General features: G+C 41.0%; 1 protein-coding gene across 14 annotated transcripts in view; it reads left to right on the top strand.

The window, feature by feature from the left end:
• PPP1R9A (protein phosphatase 1 regulatory subunit 9A) overlaps window positions 1-16,454 on the top strand; it is a 235,822-nt gene extending 219,368 nt beyond the window's left edge. For 4 of the 14 annotated variants that reach the window (XM_079785695.1, XM_079785682.1, XM_079785689.1 and 1 more), the window contains 5 exons: window positions 4,849-5,047; window positions 6,960-7,079; window positions 8,001-8,024; window positions 9,046-9,228; window positions 10,543-16,454. In XM_079785695.1, coding sequence (XP_079641821.1) covers window positions 4,849-5,047; window positions 6,960-7,079; window positions 8,001-8,024; window positions 9,046-9,228; window positions 10,543-10,746 — 730 coding nt within the window. In that variant the 3' untranslated portion in view covers window positions 10,747-16,454. The remainder of the gene's footprint in view (window positions 1-4,848; window positions 5,048-6,959; window positions 7,080-8,000; window positions 8,025-9,045; window positions 9,229-10,542) is intronic. The other 10 variants (XM_079785683.1, XM_079785693.1, XM_079785690.1 and 7 more) reach the window with 7 other exon arrangements.
• Window positions 16,455-18,356: the final 1,902 nt, after the last annotated feature.

Raw genomic sequence — 18,356 nt, 5'->3', positions numbered from 1 at the left:
TTTATCTTAAAATTTTTTTTCATGTGGGTGCTAGAGAAAAATTTTTTAATCCTATCCAAGGATATGTTTTTATTGTGTGTTTTTTTGGGGGGGTGAGAAAGGAAAAGAGAGAGAGAAAGAGAGAGAGAGAGAGAGAGAGAGAGAGAGAGAGAGAGAGAGAGAAAGAGAGAGAGGCATGGTTCAGTTGCCTCCCATAAGCACCCTGGCCAGGAATTGTACCTACAACCTAGGTATGTGCCCTGACTTACCTTGTATTCAAAGTTAAAACCAATCCCCCAAAATCACCATGGAGTGTTTACCTTAGCAATTTATTTTTGGGGTCCTAGCCCCAGGATATTCTGGTTCCAAGATGTATATAAATGAGTTAATTGTTCTATAGAGTTATAAACTATAAACCATTTATTGCCAGGAAACTTACTTCTCCACCTCATCACCCACCCCCAAATTACATTTTAGTATTACAGAGACTTAATTCCTTCCAGTTCCTAACAATAAAATAATCAGAAATATAGCTATGATTTGATTCTATTTTTCCCCAAAATGACAGCCATTAGTGTACAAGCTGTGAAGGAAATACAGAACACATACCTAGAAACTCTTTTCAGATCCATTAAGAATTCATTTCGCCAAAACCGGTTTGGCTCAGTGGATAGAGTGTCGGTCTGCGGACTGAAAGGTCCCAGGTTCGATTCCGGTCAAGGGCATGTACCTTGGTTGCGGGCACATCCCCGGTAGGGGGTGTGCAGGAGGCAGCTGATCAATGTTTCTCTCTCATCGATGTTTCTAGCTCTCTATCCCTCTCCCTTCCTCTCTGTAAAAAAAAAAAAAAAAATCAATAAAATACATTTTTTTTTTTAAAAAGAATTCATTTCCACTGATCTTGATTTTTCAAGGGGATTATGAATATAGAGTTAGTACCTTAGCCCATAACCTGCCCTGAGAGTAAAAAATGTTAAGAAAGAAAGGAGGAAGGAAAGGAAAGGAGGGAAGGAAGAATTTTACCTTATTCTTAATACATTTCTCCACCAAGTGCAACAGGCTGTAAGAGTGGTCAATAATAGAATAACTGTTACCAAAACTCCTGCGCTCCTTTTGTAGACTCAATAGTTCAATTTACCCGGAAGGAAATTGGCATTTATTTTAGAAAGCATGTCTGGAAAGCTGATAGGTCTATGAGTTTAAAGTAGTGGAGAGTTCGCTTTTTTAAATGAACATTCTCTACTCAAGGTCCAAGCAAATGGAAGCATGCCTGTTCAGCTCTTTGTGGATACTGGCAAACACACTGAGGTTATATCAGTGTATGGAGGGAGTGTTAGAATTGGGGATACACAAATAAACGAGGAGGACAGGATACAGCCTCAGCGGGGCACAGCCAGACCTCCTGGAGAACTGGGAAATATTCTTCAGAATACCTCAGAACCTGGTGGTTTACAGCTGTGAGGACGTGGCCATCTCCTTAGAAGTGGGCTTGCATTGCTTTCTATGTGACTTTTCCTCTGTGCCTTCCGTTGTCTTCATTGTTGAGAAAGCCTCTGGATATCACTGAGGCTGAGCTTCCCTCTCCTCCTTCATCACACTCCCGCTGTGGCCTCCAGGCCTGCTTCAGCGCTGGATGGGCAGGTGCACCTGGAATGATCAGTCTTGGATATTTTCCTGGCAGCGAGAATTTTATGGAAGCGTTTAGATGTGGTCTTCAGATTTTGTTTGAAATGTTGCCTGGCCAGGATTTGAACTACCCAAAGTCCTTTCCATATAAGTCATTAGAATGACAAAAATTAGGTACCAATAATCTTATTTCTTGCAAAAAAAAAAAAAAAAAAAGGTGGTTAGTGGTTCTAAAAGGGTTGTTACAAAGGCAGTCCACGTGGGAATAGGAAAAGATAGTCTAGCTGTCATTGATAATGGCCTATTTATAACTTAAACCGGTATCCATGTATCAAAGCACTACAATGCTTTATTTGAATTGTGGATGGAACACCTAAAGAATTTCCCACATCATTTGATTAATTCAGAAATTTATAACCAAAGGAGAAAAATAAATCATATGCCCACTTATAAGAGTGTGAGACTACTGAGAAAATAGTTTTATTTTAGAGCTTTCTCAGCATTTTTAATGGAATGTAGGGCCTGAGCTAAAAGACAAACCTCAGAAGTTAAATTATGGATAGACAGTGAGATCTACAGAGAGAGCCAACTCCCCAATGTGTAGTTCCATTTTTAAAGAGTGCGGATGGGGAGAGGGGGCTGAGGCCTCTCTATGGAGACAGTCCCAAGCTTGTAAAGCTGGAGATAACTTGTTTTATCTCCCCCAGGACTTATATTCCTTTCCAAAGGCTGAGAACCCAAGATCCTTCCCAAGTTGAATGTGTTTACATTGAGGAGATAGGGTTTCTCTCCCTCTCTCAGAGGCGAGGCAGGGACAGCTGGCCCTCTCCTATATAACCGTCCAGATTCATATTTTTTAGATTTCTCACCTACAGTGTAGACCAAGTTTAGGACATCTGGTTCTCATTATGAAGAGAGAAAATTACGGTATGGGGAACCAGTGCAATAATTTTATGTAAGTAAGTAATAACCTGTTCTGTTCCAAAAGCCTCATATCTACATTCAGGATCATATTAATAAATGTAGATAGTAAAATTTTTAAGAGTCAGCTCAGATATGTGTTAAAGTAGATTCCAGGTCAACTCCTCCCGTCTTTTCTCACGATTCTAATTCAGTAAGTCTGGGTGTCCAAGAATCTGCATTTGAACAGCTGCCCCAGCGATTCTTACCGGACTGCCCACGACCCAGGAGCAGAAAGCACTTCCACAGGAGACCTATCTGCCTCTGCAGCAGGCGTTAGCAATCTCCTGATGTGCAGTTACTGCATGTAGATATGAGGCTTTTGGAACAGAATAGGTTATTACTTACTTACATAAAATTATTGCCCTGGTTCCCCATTCCGTAGGTGGGTTTAAGAATACAACATTGTTCTTAAGCTTTACGATGAAATGGAAGGTTGGTCCCTCTCTGGTCAGTCTTTCTCTGTTATCCTTGCAGATTCCTTTGTGGTTTTGTTGTTGTTGTTGTTGTTGTCATTTTAAGAAATACACGGTTTAGCCCTGGCCGGTGTGGCTCAGTTGGTTGGGCATCGTCCCATGCACTGAAAGGTTACCATTTCAAGTCCTGGTCAGGGCACATCCCAGGTTTTGGTCTCCATCCCTGGTAGGGGGCATGTAGGAGGCAGCCATTCGATGTTTTGCTGTCACATCGATGTTTCTCTCTCCTTCTTTCCCTCCCACTCTCTCCAAAAATCAATAAGGAATAAAAAATAAAAATTGAATGGCTCCCATTCACTAAGAAAAGAAAAAGAAAGAAATACACCATTTAAATCATCACCTTTTCTGGAATCTTTAGCGTGGCCAACAGTTTTTCACCCCCAACCTGTGATGTCAGTATTCTTCCAAAACTTCACTGATTTTTCATTCTCTTTAATTATCATTCTTACAATCCCCTTACATTTATACATTGCTGTACAGTTTATAAGATGTTTTTACATTTATTGTCTCATTTGATTCTCACAATAATCTTTGGAAATGAACAGGAATTGTTAGGAGTTATTCTATTTATGTAAATTTGAAACATGTAATATTTCAAAATATTTGAAATGAGATGTGAGAAGATTGGAATTCAGTATCCACGTCCAACATTAGCTGTCTAGCTAAGGCGTTGAGTCACTTTTAAATGAAAGGAAATCTCTTTGTTGTCATGACATCAACAACTAACAAATTGTAGACACTGCATCAAGGATCATTTGGACGTTTTGAGAGTGACCTCTTCCAAGATGCAGACACTACTGCCCATTCCTGCCTCAGTTCCTAAGAACTGTTTTTCTCTAACCAGAACATAAGTATAAATATGCAAGATATTAAGAAAAATATGCTTTCAAACAGGCTTTTGAATCCTTTGAATGTTAAACAATAAGCATAGACCATTATAGTTTTCAAGGCACTTTTTACACATACTGTCTCATTTAATTCCTAACCACATATGAGATACATAAAATATCCACCTTTCACAGATAAGATACAGAGGCTGAGTGAAGGCCCATGGTTCAGGAGGTGGGCCTTCAAGCAGAGCATTAAGACTTCAGGTCTGGTGTTCTTTCTATGAAAAGGCACTAAGATTATGATGAAAAACCAACCAAGTGTATGTTCTGCTTAAAGTATCCTGAGCCCTGAAATTCCCAAATTATCTAAGTATATCATTTTCTAAAGTTGAGACTCTTGGGAACCTGAGTTGAGAGGAGGCCAGGAAAGAATGCTCATCAGGAGCTAAAGTCACCAGCAGTGAGGCACTGATGTATGTCCCCATTGAGGGGATGACTAACCTCAGAGCAGCTCCTAAATGACATGCTTCTCCCTCATGTTAATTCATCCACATACACAGGCATTGGCAAAAGTAAGTGTACAGCTGTGAGTACGTGAAACACAGGGTTTATTCTTGCATTACTATTTATTAATTATTGTGTTATTTTTCCATACAAATAACTGTAGACCTAACTTTTTGCCCATCCATGTATTTATTAGGCACATTTCATAAAAATTTGCCATGGACATAGCAGTACAAAATGTCTGTCATTACAGAATCCATTTAGACGCAAAAAAAAAAAAATAATAATAATAATAGTAATAACAATTAGGATAAATGTTCCAGTCAAAAATGGGGGGAAAAAGTATCTGTTGCGTAGGACAATTTCTCAAATTGTTACGTCGAACTGTGTTCAGAGCCCCTTCAGAGTTCAGTTCAGTCAGTTTCACGTCTTCCCTTTCTTTGTCTAACACCCCCATTCTTTTCATGAAACAGGATCTTCAGAGGCAGGCTGGACCATTGGAAAGCGAAGCCCTCTGCCGCAGCGCCGGCCTCCCCTCGCTCACCTTGCATGCCTTTCTCCTGGTTTCACGAAAGCCGGAAAGGATCCTATTCCTTCAGGAACCTGCCTTCACCTCCAAGTCCCCTCCAGCCTTCTCCTGAAACTCTAATTTCAGATAAAAAGGGGTCCAAGGTAGAAAACACTTGGATTAAAAAAGCAAACAAGAAAACCCCAAATCTCTTCCTCCTCTTCAATCTTTGGGAAGCATTCTCAACTTGTGTGTATGCTCTGGATCCAAGAAACCAATTGATAACACTGCAATAAACAGTGCATGGTACTTCCTGTGTGGGGAGCCGAAAGGCCCTTTAACCACCACCTTCTTTAATACTGGTCTCTGCTAGATTGTGCGTTAATCTTCGATTTGCCTGTCTTTTCACATATTGCTATTTAATCTCCGTTTGACAGTGAAACCATGCTGGGAAAGATGCATTTGAATCACGGCACAGTGTGATAGATCTGTTTACCAAGCATTCCAGTTTAAATTACATTACCAAACTATTTTTGCTGCGCTCGTCAAGATTTACTGGAAAACAGATAAATTTGGGACTGGATATGTGTTCAATACATCTAAATGAAACTCTTTAAAACAAACCAATGCTGACATAGCACCCTTACTTATTTCTTCTCTTAAATCAAGCTTCCATGTCGAACAGCTGTTGTAATTCTATCACGAAAGTTCTTTAACTTGAGCAGAATTAGGAAGTATGTGCATGGATGCTACTCGTTTTTAAACGCATGATGGTTATTTCCAGCATGACACTGCAAACCTTACCTAACATTTTACTGAAACACATGCGGTGGCTAACTTTCACATGTTGTGTGGTCTCCTTTTATCTGTGTTCACTTTTCTTTCTCAAACAGAAACATGTGGTTAAAGTTACTTGAATTTAATTCTTTTCTTGTGGTCAACAGCTCACAGGGTTTTGATGGGCTTTGGGGTTGTGTACCAAATGGTAATGTGCTGTGTTGAATGCTTCTGCTTAAATGCTCTCCTAGCCCAGCTCCGTGCTCTGATTCAGTCTTCTCTGAACATCCAGCAAACCCTGCAGTCTGTTTGGTACTGAGCTCTCTAGCCTCTGGCATGGCATTTATTCTTGACAGCCAGCTAAACCAGTACAAGAGAACCTAATGGAAAACTGACAGTCCAATTTCTAAGGCAGTGGAATAGGAAACAAGATGGGGTTGGCCAAGTTCTAAAGCGTCCCCGGGAAGCAATTAGAAAAGAAGTTTTGACAGCAATAGACCACTTTGGCCTTGAAACATTTTCAGCATTGGGTCTGATATATCTCAATGTTGTTTAAATAGTTCTACCATTATCTTACACTGGAGAGACTCCAGATTTGGTTTAAAATGTTTTCACAAAGGCAGCTCTGAAGTCATTGTGAATGTATTGGATTTTAATGTCCACTGAACATTTTAATGAGGTTCTGGGGAAGTTTTCTTTCTACCCCCAGGTAACTATTTGGGAACGTGTGTCTGTTCGTAGTGCTGCCACGTGAGAGCTGTACTTGAGCAGGTAGTGCAGTCAGATTGTGACCTCCCCCAGAACCCATCATCTTTGAAGGTCACATCCTGGAGAGGCTCTGCCATTCCCCACAGCATTTATCACAGCCAGCAGGGACCTTCCGGGGTGCTCGGCTACCTTTCTAATATGGATTGCCATCTGTTCCTAATAACTCAGGCTCTCCACACCACCTTGTATTTTTTACTTACACTGTTGCTCATCACCATTAGGGTCAAAGAAGATAGGCTCATTAATATCACTCCTCTGAGCAGTTGCAGAGGATAATGAATGCTGCACCCTTGAAGAGAGACTGCAGAATCATTACTCCAAAACACCTATCCTCTCACCCGGCGGAGAAGCGCTCAGAATTCCCCATTCACCGCAGGTGCAGTGTCCGACACTGCCTGGCCGAAGGTCATCGCCAGCCCCAAAGTGAACTTCTAAGATTACTTCAAAGTAATCGTCTTAGAGCTTGCAAACCCACCTACCTTGGTTCCTTCACGGTGCTCTTTTAACACTGAGCTTCGTTTATTGTTACAGAATTTTACCTTCAACGATGACTTCAGTCCCAGTAGTACCAGCTCGGCAGACCTGAGCGGCCTAGGAGCGGAGCCCAGAACCCCGGGGCTCTCTCAGTCCCTAGCGCTGTCGTCAGATGAGGTATGCTCATGTCACTCACAGAACTGCTATCCCAGGTATACGTCCTACCCGTGAACTGTCACAGGGAAATGTGTCTAAGGTAGACTTTGCATGTAGATCATTGGAACCATGACCTTTGCTAGGAAATTGGTGTCTCCCTCTCTGTCTCAACATGAAAGCAAACTGTTGTTTCTGAGGCCCTCGGAGCCATCCCTTACTGTATACTATATCCTCGGCCTTTCTCTGATCCCAGTGCGATGCCTCTCAGCAAAGGTGTGGGGACGGGAGGCTGGGCACTGGAGAGAGCAAATGTGGGAAACAGCTCAGAAATCTCACGGAGTTCACCAATTCGCCCTTGCTTTTCTCCCTCACCTTTCCCACCATCACCCCCACCCGAAGAATCTGACATTTCTTCTGAGTTGGGTGTGGCCCCTGATTAGGATTCACTGCAGTGAAAAGGGAAGAGATACAATTCTGAGAAGGAAGGACAGCTATGTAAGACCACTGATTTAGATGCGAGGGTCAAAATAACATTCCTAAGAATTCTCAGGAGATAAATATATGCAAGAGAGGCAGGAAATTACACTAGCGATGGACTTAGTGCCCCAAGAGATAAGGCGAGGAAAAAAATACCAGAAATACCAGAAAGATGCCACAATACTTTGAAATGTGCTTTTACATATCTCTAATGTCTTATTGGGGTGGAAGGGAGGGAGGGAGGCATTGTAAGTAAAGATAGTTTTGCTCTAAATATGTGTTCTTAGTTCTTTCTTTCTAACATGTTGTTTTGTTTTGTAAAACATTTTTTTCTCTTAAACCCTTTTGCCCATATTCTTCAGGCTCCACATGACTTTAATTTTATAAGACTTTGTACTGTATATATCGTGTGTCCTGTTTCTGTAACACTTTTCTCTTTGATTCCTTTGTTGCTCCCTCGCTCAGAGCCTGGATATGATAGATGACGAGGTGAGCTTTCAATGGGCTGTATGGTGGTTTTGGGTATTTTGTTTGAACCTTTTCTCTCTTTGCAGATGGTTGAAAACTCAAACAATACAAGAGTGCTTTCCTCTGCAGCGGGGGTGTTCCTTGTGTTCTGTAGTTTCACTTTGCCCTGGTCTATGTCTCAGTTTAAACGATATTCCTGATTCAAGAGGACCTTCAGATCCCACCTCCAGAGCCCCGTGATGTGTCCCCATCACCATTACCTGACTGACCCAGTTCCCTCTGTTTCGCCTCCTCTGCCTTCATCTCGGCTTACCCATCATCCCCTCTTCTGTTCTCTGCCCGTCACTGAGGTGGCTTCTGTCTCTCCTCCCAGACCCATCATCGCCTCATCGCCTCTCAGCGTAGTGGTTCTAGGAACCAACCTGCCCTTTGCACTGTTAAAAGTAGTACTCTGCATTGGACAGATCTGTGGGTGTTCAGAGCCTCAGTTTCCTCATTTATTACAAGTAATTATGGATACCTCCTGCCCCACTGCCCTCACGGGTTTGCTTGCCGTGCAAATGAAATAATGGCTGTGAAATTTCCCCCTAAAAATACCTGAGGGCTCAATGCTCTCCTCTTCTAAGTGAAAGATGCCACAATACTTTTAAATGTGTTTTTACATATCTCTAATGTCTTAGCAGAGGAGAAATGCAGAGTGATGTATTGACCATAGGGATTAATGACATATTTGTTTTCTGCATCTGATAATCTTTCCAAAGTGTTTTCATGTAAAAGCTTGCAACATTAGAGTGGATTTGTCAATATTAAACTTCTACATTGAAAATGCTGTTTTATTTAGGGGAGTTTTTAGGTTTCCAAGCATCTAAAAACATGTAGGTAATAAATGTGTATGTGTGTTACATACACAGCGAGAACCATTCTGTGGTTTAGAAATAAAGATGGCTCTAGTAGGCAAGACATTCCCTTGGATAGCGCAATATGCCATGCTGAGCCACAGCACTTCAGCCCTTTAACAACACTGCGTGACATTCCTACTCAGATCCTTGATGACGGACAGTCTCCCAAGCACAGTCAGTGTCAGAATCGGGCCGTTCAGGAGTGGAGTGTGCAGCAGGTTTCTCACTGGCTCATGAGCCTAAATCTGGAGCAGTATGTATCTGAATTCAGTGCCCAAAACATCACTGGAGAGCAACTCCTGCAGTTGGATGGAAATAAACTGAAGGTAAAGAATTATATCTGTCTGTGTTAGGTTACCAAGCGTAATTTGTATTGCTCATAGCACCTAAAATGTTTTCATTAAATAAGAGCAGTCTCCCTATGGGAGAGGTAATTCTCGTCAACCGTCAGCAGAAAGGACGGTGGATTGTTTGAGTAGTAAATGAAGTTTCAGAAAGTCATTAGGGGATCTAACGAGTAGGCTGCTGAGTAGGAGAGGGAGGGACTCACTCCATTGCTTCCACCTAGCAACACATGGCCCATGTATTAACTCTACTTACTTCTATGTAGTATGAGTTTTAATAATGGCCAATGTGGGCTCTTTCATCACATAAGAGTTAAAACCCAAATCCATTAACCTCCCCTTCTTTATTCGTGTCTCCTCTCCATCCCGACTGGTCCCTGCACACCAGGGACCACTCCAAAACCGGGATGATGTTTTCCCCAGAACTTTCTTCTCCAAATATGTGCGGCAGTGTCTTCCCTCCCCCTCCATCGCTCTCTCATGTTCACCTGTCCAGTCCATCTCTTCAGAGGCTGAGGTGGCGCCCATCCCTGCGGAGAAAGGGTGAAAGGAGCTTACAGCCAGCTTTCCACCCCTGACCTCAGCCCCTGCTGGGAGGACAGGCAGATGAGTATTGCGTGACAATCTTGAAAAGGTTAGAGATCAATGAATAGCCTGTAAATATGAAGTTCCATTGACAAGCCTGTCCCCTTGGGGAGATGGATGCATCCCGCTGTTGATGCTGAAGGTCATGAAGCATTTAATATACTATGCAACCAACTCCCCTTTTTCTGAATTCCAGGCTAATTGAGCAACCTTCTCATTATAATCAGGCTTCCTTTATAGGTCTGCCTACAGGGAGCCAATGGCTAGTCTGCTGACATGAGCATTCTGGTGCTGAGTACACCTTGGGTCCTCACTGTCAATGCATACATTGGCAGAAAGGAAGCCATGTCGATTCTTCCTGCCCTTCTGGGAGCCCCCTGTGGCAGCAGGGGCCCACTCCTATCGTTTGCCTGTAAATGTCTTACAACCTAAAGGTTGGAGAAGCAGAATTGTGACCTTTTTTCATTCATTCACCCATTAATTACCAATTGGAAAACATTACTTAGCGAGGTTTAGGGCTAAGGGACTTCAAAGAACAAAAGAACAAATAAAGCTTGTAAATTTTTGGCAAATGTAATCAGCTCTTCTTTAGTTTTCACCACAATTGTGTTTCAATTAATTTTTGAGTTAGAACATATTGCGATATCGGCCTCATCATAAGCAGAGAGGTCACTGGTTTTCAGATTCAGTTTGTTTATATTTCCTTCCTAGGCTCTTGGAATAGCATCATCGCAGGACCGAGCAGTGGTCAAAAAAAAGCTCAAGGAAATGAAGGTGTCTCTAGAGAAGGCTCGGAAGGCTCAAGAGAAAATGGAAAAGCAGAGAGAAAAGCTGAGGAGGAAGGAACAAGAGCAGATGCAGAGGAAATCTAGAAAGACAGAAAAGATGGCAATAGAGGGTGCTGGGGAGCAGTAACACACCCTCTTCCAGGCGGGTTGCTCCAAGAGAGGGCCCACTCTTCCTGTCCCGCTCTCCTCCGGGGGAATGAAGAAGAAACTGAGGACGGGGGTAAAGTGCTGTAGGCAGATTGGGGAACCTGGTGTTGAATACCTGCATTTTCTGTGATAATAGAATTCCTTTCATTTCAACCTACTCAAATAATCCCAAGCCACCTTTAGTTTATTAACAAACCAAGGAGCTCATTGGTGCGATATGCAAAGCAGCTATGTTTCCCGCTTCTCTGACTTACCAACAGCTTGTGTTGTGCTGGGTGGGTGTGTGTGTTTCGCTTGGAAAAGAAGCATGACAGTGCCCAACAAGAGCATGACCCCCTCTGGTGTTGTTAAATGGAGTGCCATGGATTTCCAGCATGGGGTCCTGACCCTGGGTGTTGGTGTATGTCTACATGGCTTGAGAGCGCCCTCCTGCCATGAGATCTGGGCTGCAGGATCCTCTCCAAAGTGGGATAAAGGTCCCCCTTATTTCTGTGTCTGGACAGTGAGCAACCCCACTGTGGAAACGTGGGTGCTCTGCCCCAGAATCACTTCCCGTAGCAGAAGGTGAGCAGACTATTCTGCTTGCTGAGCATCTGAAGGAGAGAAAAGAATTCTAGTATGTGTTAACTCCAGAAGGAAGCAAAAGCCTTAAGAATGTGGATGTGGTATTACCTTGGGATTCTGGGGATAATATTTATCTTCCAGATTTAGCCATACAAAGGAAAAATCGGACGTTAAAGCAGCCATGGGATATTGGGATCTGTTGTTTACTTTGCTGCTGCAGCATCTCAGTTTGTCAGCAACACTGACACACACAACAAAATTCCTTTTCCCCAACAAATTGAACAGGAAATTGGTTTTTAAGGAAACCAACATTTTCAGGTTTCCTCTCCCGGGGAACATTCTGGCTAGTCTGCAGCCTGGTGATGACACAGTCGGGAACTCGTCACATATTTTCTACTCAAGATTTCCCAAGTGGACTCAGCTAGTATTTTAACAAATGTACTTTTAAAAACAATGGAAATACCAGTTCGAGAAAACTTAGATTTGAGTAACAGGCAACTAGAGAAGCAATTTTACTGAGCACACAGAATGTCCCCATAAAGGTGAGCTGTCAGTTATGTTTAGAGATGCTCTGAATGTTTTTTCTGAGCCATTCTCTCCCATTCTTTAGGGATCTTCATTTAAAGTTAAAGTTTGTTTAAGATGGTACCCAGAATACAGTCTAGCGGTGAAGCTCATATTTTAAAGCCAGTATTAAAGATTTCAACATTTCATCAAACTAATTCAAATGCCAGGGACTAAGGCAGAAGGAGGAGAAACTAACTCATCTTGAGAAATTTCAAATAATGGATCTTTTTGTTGATGTTGTTGTTTTGCTTCTTATGTTTATGCATCTGGTTCTGTTTGCTGCATTGGCCCCTAAAAATGAGGTTACCCACTTTCCAAGGGGCGGGTTCCAGAATCAGAGTTGAGGGCAGACTAATTCTTGGACAAGTATTTTGCTTCCTTTTCTGCATGGAGAGTCTCAGTCCATATCTTGCACTGGAAATGTTATATACACAAAGCTTGGCGGGGCTCTTGGAGGTTACAGGTAACAGATCATGCAAAGGGCTCCGGCCCCTATAGCTCCATCTCATATTTTGAACATTGTGTTTTGCTTGTCTTTGTTTTCTGCTTGTCTGAATATGGGAAATCTGGAATAATCTAAACTAGAAATACACAATTCAGTTCTTTCCCGAAGGCCTGACTCCTTTTTAGTGACAGAGTATTGCCTGTTGGGCTTCAGTGCTTCTGTCACTAGCTATAGATCATTCGCTGTGTTTTACAGTTATCCGTCACTATGTATATTTTCCCTGTCTGTCTTCATTTTGGGGTATGATAATGAAGCCTCCATACTGGATATTCTATTAATATTTTGAGATGTATGGTGCTTTGCTATTTATTAATACCATGAGAAACAAGGAACCACTATTACTGAACTACCAATTCCAGCAAATCCTTTCTAATACTAAAAGACAAAATTAGTCAAAATGTGGTAATATTAGTGCTTGCTAGTGTACATTTTTGCCATCTTTGAAAATAAGTGATCTGGATCACACTGGAAATTTCACTGTATTCATTTTAAAGAATGAAAATGGAAGGATGATTATCTTATGTTTACACTTTGATAATATTTGAAAATGGATGTAAATACTGGAAATGTCTATAAGTCTCAGTCTCTGCACATAATTTATGATCTATTATATTGCATTTTCTTAAAAGTCTTCAAATATTGTTTTTTGTTTTCAGTTTATTTGTATACTTCCAATGTTTAGATTAATGACCAACTGACAATATTGTTAATCAAATTCTTTTTCTTCAAATCATTTCATTTGTGTTGTAACTATTTTGATTTTTTAACTTAAATTATAGTAATTTTCATCTGAATGAGTTATTTTTTAACATTACTATTTAAAACTGCTGAAATTATAAGAGGCACTTGATTTGATTGTCCAGCAAAGGATAAAATGTAACTGACTGGTGAAAGGCATGAAAACAGAGTGAAGGGCCTCGGGACTTGGGAGCATTTTGTTTTCCTACTATTTTTTTTTTTTATCAACTCTAGTGCATGATGCCTAAGTGAGGTACCAGTGCCGTATGCAATTCCTGCTCTAATGCTAGTGGTTTTCAGTGTCCTTGCAATTTAACACAGAAATGTTGCTTCATGAACCTTTAAGACTTGGCTGTTTTTTCTTTATCAGAAAATGAACAAAAAGGGAATATCTGGTTATATTCTCTAAACGACAGCTCTATATGACTCTGACAATAGCCAAAAGTGTTTGGGGGTGTAGGCAATGCTTTGAGGGGCAGGGGGTGTGTGGTGAGCAGTGTCTAGGTCAGGATTTTCCATTGAAGGACTAGTTTTGTAACAGAATTACTTTCTTTAAGTCTATCTCCCTTAAAGTAACTCACAGTTCATGTAATAGTTTTGTCATTCTCATTCATATTCTCTCTCTCTCCCTCCCTGAATCAGAAGTTAACTATGCTGTCTTTCTTCAGCTGTGAGTTGATGAATTTCCTACCCTCAACATCACATAAGCATTTTTAACTCCAGCACTAATGCCAACCTCAGCTTTTAAGAGGGAGGCAATGGGAACACCTGCCTGGTGCTCCTGTTATCCTTGGAAACCAAGTGGCAAGAGGAAGAGTGAGGACCCAAATTAACCCTCGCCACTGCCTGTTATTCTGCAGTCATCTCTAGTCTGAAATCTTAAGATGTCCAAGGCCCAATCACAGATTGTTTGACTTTAATTAGCCCTATGGTTTTTGCTGAAGACAAATAATTCTCATCTAGGTTCTTTGTGTCATTGAATTAGCATGTGCTTTAAAATACATTTTAAAAGGTAAATTTTGCATTTATATGGATATTCTAATTTATTTAAAAAGTGTTCAAAGTTATGTAGACCAAGCCTAAAAAGAGAAAACCATGTGTTTAACAGTGGGATTTAAGAAGATTCTTAAGGGAGGTGTCTTAACAATTTTTAAAGAAGTAACTACACTTTGAATGTGTGGTAGCCCCCTCGTTACATTGAGATATTTAAGAATTACCAAATTCCATCTGAGTAACTGAATGTACCGTCCCAAGAGAGACAGCAGCACCGGGGTTCATGTCACCTCCTTAAGTCCTGAGTGGCTTCTGAATTTTCAAATTTGATCAAGGATCTACCTGTAAACTATTCTGAAGCTAAGCCTTGAAGGATGAGTGAATAAAATGTCCATATTTTCTACTAGAATTGTTTTCATTATGATGATGGGGTGGGAAGTAAATTTCTAAAGAAAACAGGGTTGTAAGAAATATGAATGTGGTTGCTACAATTCACTCCTGAAAAACAGTCCTAGTCTGCAGGCAGATTTTATTTATGTTTTCCTTAGTTATTTAAAGTCTCAGGAAACTGAATCTTGGTCCAAAACACTGGGGGGGAGGGAAATAACACCAGTAGTACACCAGTAGTATTTGCATAACAAAGTAGTAGTAGTATAGAACAGACTCAACCAAGAAGTCCGAGGGCGAAGAAGAAGCCTACAGGATCGATGTCCCCCTGGGAAATGAAAGCCTCGCCTTCTCCCCAGTGGTGAACAGAGGATCCTTACATGTGATGAGGGAACGATTGTTACTTGAAGGCTCACATACCTAAGTGTGTGGACAAAGTACAGCACGTGACCCACTTCCAAATCTACAGAGTGGGGAAGTCAAGAAACAGGGTGATTTCCCATCCTTGGCCCTACCCCAATCTTTAGCGCTAAAGATTGAAGAATGAGTAAGAGGCAAGGGATAAGGAAACAAGAGGCAACTTCTCAATGACGTGCATGCCACTTGTGTAGCTATACAGACTACATATGTGTGAATCTCTCTCTCACCTTGCACACATATACCGCAACGACATGGCATTAAACAAATAGATGCTGTCTTTGGAACTTGGTGTTGTCAGTTAGAACCCCCAGCAGTAATCATAGCCTTATTGCCACTTTTTGTGTTGTGTATACATTGAATGCTCATAAGATTTTAAGAGATTTTTTTTAATGTATTTCTTCTACTAAATGCACTTAATCCTATATGTCTATATATTTTGGTAAAATTGATTTATAAGAAACTTGGTATTTTAGTAAGATAAAAGTTTCCTCAAATGTTTGGTTAATGCTTTGATGTCGAGATTGCACATCGCTGAGTTGCAACTCAGAAGTTTATGCCTCTTCGGGCATTTTCAACTGCGGACCGCAGTGTCCTTTGCTAAAAATCGCACTGCGTGTTCTTGTGCATTTGCTCATGCTCTAACATGACATTTTTGGTAGCTGTGATGCATAAGCCACTAACTCCTGACTCTCTGATGGCAGCACTGTCATCCCGTGACCATTTATTTCCTCTTTTGCTGAGTGATGGCCTGGTTAGGTCATTGCCAAATGGACATGAGTGTGAGCATGTTGTTGGAAGGTGTATACTTCTAGCTCTCTGGCTGTTTTATGGACACACCCAGGTTCTCTGTTAAGGATTTCATCTTTCATCTGTGAAAGAACAATTGGCCAAAGATAGTTAAATTACATTAAAAAGTGGGAATTAAGAAGCACTCTGGCTAGAAAACACCTCCCAACAACATCAGACTTCGTTAGTGCTTAGTGAAATCTCTTAAATATTTATGTGTATGTTTTCCTTAATATTATTTATGGTCATCACTACTGCTTTTGTATTTTTTAATGGTGTTACAATGGAACCACAAGTACACGTGCTGCATATGACGAACAAACTGGCCGGATGAAAAAGTGAAAAAAGAGAGAGAATGAATTCTGTCCCATTGTAAGAAGTTGGTTTGTTTTAATCCTTCTTTATATAAAGGAAAAAAGTTGTTTGAAAGTCATTTTCAGTCCAATAAATATGGATAGCATGTTATCTGAACCTTGATTTGTACCTTTTGGTGTCCAATCATTTGCATGGAAGAGACAATAGTGCCACATCCGAATTGTTCTCTGTGCTTGGTTAATATGTATTTCTCTAGATTGTTCCATTTCAAATGACATTTCTTACTCTTTGATTTTCAGAGGCATTTGAAGCAAGATATCCTTTGTTTTCTGACCAATCTAAAAATACGTGTGATTAAGTTTAATTTGTTAGTGTAAATAAATTTCTTGCCAATGAGTATTATTGTTGTTAGACAACGAATGCAATAAAAAGAGTAATACTGAGATCTGTTGACGTCATTGTTTTTCCTCTCCCATTTTCACCTTGACTGGGTAAACCTGTATTAACTGTCAAAATGCATCTATCAATCAAGAGCAAAGTGCACATTTCCATGGAAATGAAGCTGAAAATACATTTTAGCCCTGCTGAAGTGTAAATGGGCACCAGGAATTATGTTGAAAGCACAATTATGGAACTGGGCATAAAGTTAAAGATCTCAGCTTCCACTAGAAGTTCCCTCGCCCATCTCTTTGTTCCCATTGTGGCTTCACCATCACCGTTTCTGATACCTGTCAGCCAGGAAAAGGTCGGTGACAAATCCGTAAGCAGTTGACCTCACACAGTCACACAGCGTGGTGTGGGGAGCTGAGAATCAGACCATCCCAGAGTATGGGGCTTCTCTCAACAATTTTACTTCTAAAGCTTTAAATGGTGAGAAAATGAATATATCAAATGAAGGGTATTAATTTCTCTCTTTCACACATACATGCACTCCCTAATTTATCTGTGACTAAACCTTTGGCAGTGCAAAAAATTTAGATGAAAGCATCAGAATACGTGAGTTCAACTGTTTACCCTGGAGCATGTTAAGAAATTCCAAACCAAGGGAAAGCTTGTGTCCCTTTCTGAATGATCTTTCATGGAAGCTATGTTAAATTGGATAACTTTCTCTTGGGGGAGGGCGGTGGCCAGGGGACAGAATTTGCTTATTTTGTTAAAAACAGGAGAACAGACTATGGTCATTTTATTGATATCAAGAGATTCTCTTTAAAGGAAATATGTGGTTGCCCAGCCGGCATGGGTCAGTGGTTGAGTGTAGACCTGTGAACCAGGAGGTCAGTTTGATTCCTGGTCAGGGCACATGCCCAGGTTGTGTACTTGATCCCCAGTAGGGGGTGTGCAGGAGGCAGCCAATCGATGATTCTCATCATTGATGTTTCTATCTCTCCCTCTCCCTTCCTCTCTGGAATCAATAAAATTATTTCTTTTAAAAATAAAGGAAATATGTAGCTTTTTTCAACCTAAGCACCACAGCTATTGATCGTTTCCAAACAATAGTTCAGAGACTCCAGCCTCGAGGGCTGTGAACAGCATCACAAACCAGCTCTCATAGGGCACATGGCGTCATGCCCACGGAAATTGACTAAAAATAACTTTTATCCTGAGGTGAGGGAAGTGTTTTCGATCCAAACAAAATGTCCCTGTTTATTACTTTAAGTCACTGGTCTTAAACCAGGAGCAGTTCTCAATTTATCAGCAAAACATCTCTCTCCAAATGCCAGACCATCATCATGGCAAATGCCCTAGAGAAACTTTCTAACCTGACTGCCTTAAGTTCGCAAAGCAACAATTCATCCCGGAAAGACATACCTTAGAACAGGCAAATAAAGGAGGACAGGTAACCTTTTCCTCGGCTTTCATAAAAAAAATAATAATCTTTTTTCTGAGTCATGTCCCTCAGAAGACAGCCAGAGGTTGTTGATCATTTCTTCTTCTTTTGTTTCCTTTTCTATTGTCTTCTTCTTAGCCTCTGTGCCAAGTTAGAATAGAAAAAGAACCACCACCACCTTAACAACAGCGTTGTCTTGGGGGACACTGAGCTTTACCTGAATCAGTCATGGGTTTTGTTCTATATCCAATCACTGATGTGAACAATCTTCTTCTTTTTACCAGGTGGAAGAAACTAAAATGTACAATGTGTGCTGAGATAACAGACCCTCGGGTAATTTTCAAGTGTGACAACACTCCCAAGAATTTAAGATTTTCCTGCATGCCTTTTGCTAGAGGAGAATTGGGTAAGCAAGAGTAGAAGGAAAGTTGGGGTACTTGAGTTTGTATTTACCAAGAAAGTCATACGTAAAGGGGGGGAACGTAAG

This window comes from Cnephaeus nilssonii (genome assembly GCF_951640355.1).
Source record: "Cnephaeus nilssonii genome assembly, chromosome: 12".
In the NCBI taxonomy this organism is placed as follows: Eukaryota; Metazoa; Chordata; class Mammalia; order Chiroptera; family Vespertilionidae; genus Cnephaeus; species Cnephaeus nilssonii.
The sequence above is the reverse complement of the archived record's forward strand: the minus strand, read 5'-3'. Positions and strand labels throughout refer to the sequence as shown.